The 9,373-nt window shown below is 40.2% G+C and overlaps 1 protein-coding gene across 1 annotated transcript in view; it reads right to left on the bottom strand.

Annotated features, from left to right (window-relative positions):
• PTPRC (protein tyrosine phosphatase, receptor type C) overlaps positions 1 to 9,373 on the bottom strand; it is a 153,257-nt gene that overhangs the window by 58,656 nt on the left and 85,228 nt on the right. The window contains exon 12 of the mRNA XM_019528365.1: positions 4,017 to 4,169. Coding sequence (XP_019383910.1) covers positions 4,017 to 4,169 — 153 coding nt within the window. The remainder of the gene's footprint in view (positions 1 to 4,016; positions 4,170 to 9,373) is intronic.

The following is a 9,373-nucleotide window of genomic DNA, read 5'->3' as shown; positions in this document are numbered from 1 at the left end:
GGGGGGGGACATCAGAGGAAGACCATGAGAGGCAGAAGCAAGAACTGGCCATGGGCAGGACCAAGGTAGCCACCAAGGGGTGTCATGGCCACCCTAGGGTGTGTCCTGTTACACTCCCCCTTTCTTATTCCCAGAGGCATCCCCTGGGTGTCTACTGAAGAAGAAAAGAGAGGAATGCAGGAGCAGGGGAAAGCAGTATTGAATTTCAGAGATGGAGTAGTGCCCAGAGCAGGGGGCTGGGGCTTGGTGGGGTCATACATGGATTCAAACAAGTCCCTAGAAACTACCGTTATGTTCTGGCCCCTTTGATGCTGGTTACACCTTCCACACCTGCCTTTTCAAATTCCTAGATCTGCCCATACATGGATCATGATGCGTCAAAGAAAAAGTGGTGAGAGAAACTCCCTAACAAGTGGGGCCTTCAACTATGCTTTTAGTAATTGTGAGGGAAGAACCTTAAAAATCACCAAGGTTTTGTAGAACATTTAAATTTAATGCTGTTATCTGTTTTTGTTAATGAAACCAAAACTTGGGAAAGGAGTGAATTCTGATTAGGTTTCAGAGCTGTTTGGGGAACAGAACTGCTTTTAGGCAAATGATGCTCTGATGGGCCCTGTTAGTATGAAGGGACTGCTGAAATGCAATATGGGCACTGTGTTTAGTCGGGACACTATGGGTGCTCGTAGACATGAAAAAAACCCAAAACAAAATAGCACTTTAGATTCAGTCATTTTTTAGAAACACCAAAAAGCCCCACTGAAGTGTCCAGTCTATACAGAAATTGGATGAGCCAGGTCAAAATAACACAATGCCTCTTCTGGGCATGCACTGTGCTTGGTGTGGGGACACAAAGCTTAAAGTAAAGACTTTTTTATTTTTGTTTTTTTACATCTAAAGGCAGTCAATATAAGTCTTCAGTTGGGCTGGCATACCCAATACCAAGTTGTGAATGAGTCGAGTTCATTATCTGTCTTGCAATTTTAGATTGGTCTTCAGGTGAAGGACATGGAATTGCTTACAAGAATGTAATCAGCCCAAAGGCAAAATAAAGTTTAGAGAATGCCCTCACCCGCAAACTCCCCTCCCCCCCCCCCCCCCCCACCGCAAGTTTTGGTGAAACCCAGAGCAGCAAGATTGATGGCTGAATGAATTATTGGCTTCCTAGAAAGGAACAACCTGAAGTAGCATCTGTGATACTAGACTAGAATAGATATAATAGACAGAATTCTCACTATACCAGTCTGTTAGATTATCTGTTGAGCAACTTCAGTTACTATCTACATCTTATGTATTTCATTATCAATAAAAGTAAATTTTATATATAGCAGGTACCAAGACACAGGCACAGTCTATGAAAAATCATTTTACACAGAAAGAAGCTGTAATCTCAGAAAACCCTGAAAGGACATTTTTGTGGAATGGTTTTGTTTTTTGTTTTTTCTATAACTCAATTTCATAAGTGCATCTCTGAAAGAAAAACCAGAACCCATGTTTCTGGATACCTAAGTAGACAAGGTTTTTTAGGTGAATCTGATATCTTTTATTAGACTGACTTAAATAGTTGGAAAACATTTTCTTAGCAAGCTTTTGGGTTTACCACGTGAAGAATTGCTGCAATACAGAAACCGCCCCACAAATCACACGCCATTGGTTATGACATATCACCCCTCCCTCAAACTTATATGGGAAATCCTCTTTAACTTTATCACCAAAAGCAAACTTCCTACTGCCCAGAACACACCAAATAGATCCAGGCCATGCTATGACAAAAACTGCAAAACCTACCAACACCTCTCCACCCCCACCACAATTACTACACCCCACAACAGAATCATCAGCATTCCTGGATCTTACAGCAGCATCTCCAGAAATATAATATATCTCATCCAATGCCCCAAATGCCCAGATGGAAAATACCAAACAACAACTGCACACCAGAATGAATGCACACCGGAAATCTATAAAAGACAAGAATGTCCAATTACTGGTGGGGGCACATTTTTCACAAGACCACCACTCTCTCTCCAATGTCTCAGTTTTAATCCTCAAAGGAAACTTACAAAACACTTTTTACAGACCAGCCTATGAACTTCACTTCATCAACCTCCTGGATACAAAAAAATCATGGATTAAATATAGACATTGGATTTATAACACATTATAACCTGCCTGACATCTGACTCCCCTAGTACTTCACTATTACCCGCTACATTCATCCTCTTTCTTCCCCGCCCCCGATCTCTCACCCACTAACTCCTCAAGTTACATCTTCACTGACTGCCTTCCTTGCATGTGTACCAGCCTCTGGCCTCTTTACTATTGATTCCATCCAGGAAGAGCATACACACCAACTGCAGATTCTTCCTCAGCCTGACAAAGGGTTTTTAAACCCGAAAGCTTGCTAAGAAATTTTTTTCCAACTATTAAAGTTGGCCTAATAAAAGATATCAGATTCACCCAAAGAACCTCATCTGCCTATGTCCTAAACCAACACAGCTACAAAATACACCCCTGGATACCTAGGTGAGATTTTTACCACAGGTCCTTTTTAATGGGTAAAGTGGATGGAACAAAATGCATCAGAATTGGAATGAATACAGGAATAGTGCAAAGGGCAGGATTTTCTCAGTATAGGAACTGAGCCAGATAGCTTCTTACCTCTCTTCTGAAGTAATGTTCCACCTACTTAACTGAGCCAGCAGTAACACCTGAAGCTATCTAAAGAGAGAAGGTATTGGAGCTGCCTACAATTTCTTTAAAGGTAGAAAGATGGGTTCAAAGAAGAAAGTGAAATATTGGCAGTAGTGAAAAGGAAAGAATTTTTAATAGTGGAATAAGGGAGAACAAGGAAGAATTAAATGGTTTGGGGAGGAACTAAAGAATGGAATTAAATCAGGTGAGCTCAGCCCCTAGCTCATGGGCCAAATCCAGCCCCTAGCCCACAGGGTTTTCCAGAGCTCTAGAAACTTGATAGCAGAGGAGAAGTAATGCTGTCATCACTGCCAAACTTCCAAGCCCCACAAGCAGGATTACATGGCCCCATAGCCAAACCCAGCCTGCACACACAGGGCTAGGAGTTGGGCTGCAGCCTGATCTGGCATGCCCTTGGGCACAATACAGAACATGAGACTGGAACCGATCCAGCTCACAGACTCACCCCTATATGACATATCCAGGCCAAAAGATCGGGTACCACTGCTTTAAATGAACGTGCGCACACAGAGGACTAAAAGTAAGCAAAAATGTTAGAAAAAGCTGATAAAAGTCTTGGGAAAAGAAAAGATTTTGCAGGGCTTTAAAAGAACAACAGAAAGTTGAAACTTCTAAAGTAGAAAGAAGATCAGAAGAGAAAAAAAAATATTAAACATAAATTTTGTGCCCCAATTAGGCCTTGTCTGCACAAAGAAGTTTCTGCAAAAGTTTACAAAATAATGGGAAATATTGCCCCCTGCATGCCCCCCCAAATGTTGGTAGACATGTATTTAAAGGCTAGAGAAAAATGAAAATAGAATATTAAAAGGAATTATAACAGAGGTAAAAAATGTACAGGGGTGTGAAAGTAGACCTTGAGCTTTATCCTGTGAGAGCTAAAAACCCAAACTAAGTAAACATGCCTATTCATAGGGCTATAAATAATTATTTGTTTTTATATTTGCATTGATATGATGTCAGAAGAAGGTAAATATATTTTTATGCCTCTTTTAAATTGTTTTTCATTCTGTATAAAATTAAATTTTAGAAGTCCTATTACCAAAAAAATTCAAAGTTGATAAATGTATTAGGTTTAAGGTAACTTAAAAATGTCCACATTGAGAAACATAACTCAAAGACAGTATTAACACTGAATATTGAAATGATTCAAATAAAATCAATAAATGAAAAATGCTAGTGTGTAAGCATTCCTAATACAACAGTAAATTTATTGTGCATGAATAATGAATGCATAACTAATGATGAACATTTTTTTCTACTCATTTATGAAGTATTTGTATGCAAAAGTTATTAAATAAACTTACTTGCTGCTGTCGTACGCCCGTTATAATCCCACTGTTTTCCTAGAACCTCTTCATTTTTCTTATTCATGGTGTATGCTCTCACTTGTATTTCATACTTGTCATATGGATGATATCCCTCGCAGGTATATGTATGATTTTCTTTTCCCAAAGGGACTAAATAAAAAAGGGAAAGTTAAGTGAGCATTTCATATTCTAAACACAAGGACTGCCATGTAAGTTCTATCTTTTAATCTACTTTCCTGTTTCTAAAACAGGACAGTAAGGATTTTACAAAAAAAGATGCTAAAACCCAGAATTCTTTGCAATTCATGGATGAACCCAATTATGAATTAACTTAATTATATGGGTCCTGCTTCTTGCACCAATTAATTATATTTGGAAACATGAAAGATAATATCTTATCAAATATTCTATAACTGTAGTGATTATCATTATCCATATAAATTAAACACAAAAAAACTCTGCTAAAAGAATATAGTAAAATCTAATGGATTCAGAAGTTAGGAAACACCAGACCTAAGTTCCCTTGTGCAAACTTATCTGGAGCTCATGTGGATATGCATTAATGATGGTCTCAGAATTTTATTCTATACTATTTTTCCCCATAGGGAAACTCATAAAATAGTATGCTATTCAATAGCTCTTTTTATCTTCCATATTCAGTGTGCATCCTTGGTCCTTATTTAATTAACATGATCCAAACTGTCCACTGAAAGTTATTCATTTCTTATGTACTTTCTTATTCACTAGAATACCCAAGTACTTCATAAAAATGATGAATTTATCCTTGTAACCCCATATGTGAGAATAGCAGTTGTTCCCATTATGCATCTGGAGATTGAAGACAAAACGATTAAGGCCAAATGAGTCAAATGTTAACTAAGTTTGGTGCCTAAATGGAACACAAAGCACATTCATAATACTTAGTATTTTTACAACACCTTATATCTTGAAAGCACAGGTCTAACTGATTTGAACTGTCACTATTAATTGAAAATATCACCTCAAGTGTCTCAGGCTGAACACCCAGAACATGTGGAACATAAAATTAGTGACTACCTAGGAGAACATTGCTTTAAGTGACTAGCCTAGCAGCACAGGAACTCAGATGTAAGAGTTAGCCAGCTCACTTTTTGATAATGTTATAGTCAGGAACCAGCAGAGAGCTCACCACCAATGAAAAAGATACTACCAAGCCCATTACTGTAAAAGGTAAAAAGAAAATGGAAATAAGGAAAAGATTTTGACTGAGAATCTGTGCTGCACCTTCACACAGTAAAAGTAAGTCACCTTTCAAACCTCTTTGGAAGCCTAATCTGGGGCATGATGCCATTACATATACATATTATCAGGGGTCCTTGGTATAATGCTTAGAGCCCCAACTGCATCTTTCGAACCATATAAACGGTCTATAGTGGAAGTAGAAATCCCTCACTTCTTTAAAAAAAAGAAAAAAAAATGTTGCCCTCCATTCTTTTCCTTCTTCCAGCACTTAATGTTTCAACTGTTTCAATTTAAAACATTGCAGATATTAAAATAATGGGTTTAAAGATGTTTCTATTTAACCTACTACCAATTCTGCATGCAAAGATAGACATGGTATGAAGCATTTCCCCAACCCCTTTATTTGTCAACTTGCTATCTGTCACACCTTTGGAACTCCATCTCTTCCTTTCTTTCCCCATTTCTTAAAAGCCCAAACTGGTACCCTTAAACCAGTGCCCATTATGGCCTCTAGGCTACATTTTAACTTTAGATGCTGCCCAGCTGCTTTTAGAGCATAGTATCTGAACTGAGAAGTGGTAGTTTCTCTTGCAAATCCCATTGAAGAAGGGTCATCAGTTGCACTTTGAAAAGGAAACCATTATGTTGCCTCCCAGTCCAGTTCCTGCAGTTGATTAATGGCTGAAAGGTATCACATAGACAGAAGGCAAGGCTCTTTGAGTAGATGTGATATCTTTTATTAGACCACCTGAGTAGTTGGAAAAAAGTTCTTGGCAAGCTTTTGGGCAGTCACCCTTCTTCAGGCATAGGGAGTCTGAGACTCCAAGGAATGAGAGAAGCTAAAAGTGTGGCAGGATGTCAGTGAGAATGTAAATAGGTAGAAATTAGAATGACAAAAGGTAAAGCAGGGAAGGAAGGGGAAAGAAAGAAGAGGTGAGGGGAGGCCAAAGGGAAACACTACAATAGGAATAATGGCTCTCAATGAAAAATGGAAATAGTTGGAAATCAGGAAGACAAAGGGCAAAAAAGTAGGGGAGGGGAGGGAAGAAAAGATTGGGGAAAAGAAGAATGTAAGAGGTCAAGTCAGGCAGGTGCCTGGTGAATCAGATGTCAGGCTGGTTGTAATGTGTCATAAATTCAGCATCTATATTGAATCTATGATTTTTTGTATCCAGTATCTTTATGAAGTGTAGTCCGTAAGGTCATCTATGAAAGGTGTTTTTGTAAGTTCCCTTTGAGGATTAGAACTGAGAGATCAGAGAGGGAGTGATTGTCCTGTGAGTAGTGTGCCCCCACAGGTAGCTGGGTATTCTTGTCTTTGATAGATTTTTGGTGAGTGTTCATTCTGGTGCACAGTTGTTGTTTGGCTTCTCCTCCATATTTTTCATCAGGGCATTTGGTGCACTGTATATAACATTTTTGGAGGTGCAGGTGTAAGATCCAGGAATGGTAATGGTTCTGTTTTGGGATGCAGCTATTGTGGGGGTGGTGGAGATGTGCTGACAGGTTTTGCATTTCTTGTCCTAGCATGGTCTGGATGCATTTGGTATGGTTTGGGTCATATGGAGTTTGCTTCTGGTGATGAGATTAGTGAGGTTCAGTGCTTGTTTAAAGACTAGGATGGGTGGTTCTGGAAAGATCTCTTTAAGAACAAGGTCTTCTTCTAGTATGGGTTGCAATTGTTTGAGGATTTTCCGTGTAGGTCCCGGGACAGGTGATAAGTCATAACTAATGGTGTGTGATTGGTGGGGATTTTCTTTTTGTACTGAAGCAAATCTTCACATGGTATCCAGGTGACTCTTTCAAAAGTGCAATCTCTCTCTGAAGGAGTGTCCTTGTTAACTGAAGGCTCCTTTTATATTTGTGAGACTGCAATTATGGGTATTCTCCTCACTGCAAATTCTTCCCCCTCCTTTACTTGCTTTATCTTTTGTCTTTCTAACTTCTACCTATTTATATTTTCACTGACATCCTGCCATACTTTTAGTTTCTTTCACTCCTTGGAGTCTCAGACCAGCAGACTCCCTGTGCCTGGAAAAGGGTTACTGCACTTGAAAGCTTGCAAAGAACTTTTTTCCAACTATTCAATTGGTCTAATAAAAGATATTGCATATACCAAAGAACCTTGCCTGCCTATATCCTTAGACGAAGACAGCTATAACCAAAAACCCAGTCACATAGACAGAAAGTTCTTTGAAGTAGAAAATCATCTTTTTGTTGCATAGTTTTACATTAAAAAATACTGTGCAGTAAGCCTATAGGGGAGCTTGTTTGCTCCCAATTGCAGCAGCCTTGAGGGGAAGTGCAGACGTACCCATACAGTCTGGGACTGTCTGGGAACTGTCCCAGTCTGGAGCAGGTCCCAGCCAGCTTCAGGCTGGGTGGGGAACTCTTCCCATGCAAGGAGCTCCTGGCCCCAGCTCCATGATTGGTGTTGGGGCTTGGAGATTGCTCCCTGCCCCCAGGAGCTGCCTGCTGCTGAAGTGGGCTCCAATGGCAGAGTCTAGGCTGGGACAATGTTCTTTCTTCTCACTACTACTACCAGCATTTTCATTTTCTTCCTTGGAATTCAAACTTTGGATGTTCCAATTTTAAAGAAAATGTAAGCAGATCTTATATTGTACTGTAGGGAATTGATGGGCAGAATCCCATGAGAGGCCAATCTGAGGTGGAAAGTAAAGTAGCTGGTTGTACTATAAAGAAACCTTACTAAGGGCACAGGAATGAATGCAGGAAGACTAGTAAGTACAGCAGAAGACCAGCTTGGCTTAGCAGGGAACTCTTCAGTGATCATGGAATACAAAAAGGAAGCTTACAAGAAGTAAAAACTTAGACAAACTACTAGGGAGGAGTAGAGTATTGCTCAGGAATGCAGGCATGAAACCAGGAAGGCCAAAGTAGAGTTGGAGTTGCAGCTAGCAAGGGATGTGAAGGGTAACAAGAAGGGTTTCTACAAGTATGTCAGCAACAAGAGGAAGATCATGAAAAGTTTGGGTTCCTTACTGAATGGAAGAGGCAACCTAGTGACTGATTATGAGGAAAAGGTTCAATGCCTTTTTTACCTCAGTCTTCACAGGCAAGGTCAGCTGTCAGACTACTGAACCTGGCAACACAGTTTGGCAAGGTGGTGAGCAGCCAATAGTGGCAAAAGAATATGTTTGGGACTATTTAAAAAGCTAGATGTGTACAAATCTATGGAGCCAGATGCAATGCAACTGAGGGTGTTGAGGAAGTTGGCTGATGTGACTGCAGACCTGCTGGCCATTATCTTTGAAAGCTTGTGGCAATCAGGAGAGGTCCCAGACAATTGAAAAAGGGCAAATATAGTGTCCATCTTAAAGAAACAGAAGAAGGAGGATCCAGGGAACTACAGGTCAGTTGTCTCAGTCTTTGGAAAAATCATGGATCAGATCCTCAAGGAATCCATTTCTAAGCACTTAGGGGAGAGGAAAGGTGATTAGGAACAGTCAGCATGGATTCACTAAGGGCAAGTTAAGTCTCATCAATCTGATTGCATTCTATGATGAGATAACTGGTTCTGTGGATGTGGGGAGAGCAGTAGATGTGGTGTACCTTGACTTTAGCAAGGCTTGTGTCTCATTCTCACAAGCAAGATAAATAAGTACAGCTTGGACTGTAAGGTAGATGGAAAACTGGCTGGATTGTTGGGCTCAAATGGTAGCAATCAATGGCTTGATGTCTAGGTAGCAACTAGCATCAAGTGGAGTGCCCTGGGGTTGGTTCTGGGGCCAGTTTTATTCAAGATGTTCATCAATGATTTGGAAGATAGGATGGAGCACACCCTCAGGAAGTTTGCCAGTGGAACCAAGCTGGGTGGTGAGTAGTAGATACGCTAGAGGGTAGAGCTAGGATTGAGAGAGAGAAACTGAAGGATTAGACCAGAAGAAATCTTATGAAATTCAATAAGGACAACTGAAAAGTCCTGCACTTGGGATGGAGCAATGCCATACACCAATACAAACTAGGGACTGACTGACTAAGCAGCAGCTCTGCAAAAAAGCACCTGGGCTATAGTGGACAATAAGCTGAATGAGTCAACAGTGTGCTGTTACCTGTCAGCTCCATGTTCTTGGGGAGCCCTGACACAGGACACAGACTGTCTGACTCACAAA

Source organism: Gavialis gangeticus, unplaced genomic scaffold (genome assembly GCF_001723915.1).
Source record: "Gavialis gangeticus isolate Ggan-Ray unplaced genomic scaffold, GavGan_comp1, whole genome shotgun sequence".
NCBI lineage: Eukaryota > Metazoa > Chordata > Crocodylia > Gavialidae > Gavialis > Gavialis gangeticus.
The sequence above is the reverse complement of the archived record's forward strand: the minus strand, read 5'-3'. Positions and strand labels throughout refer to the sequence as shown.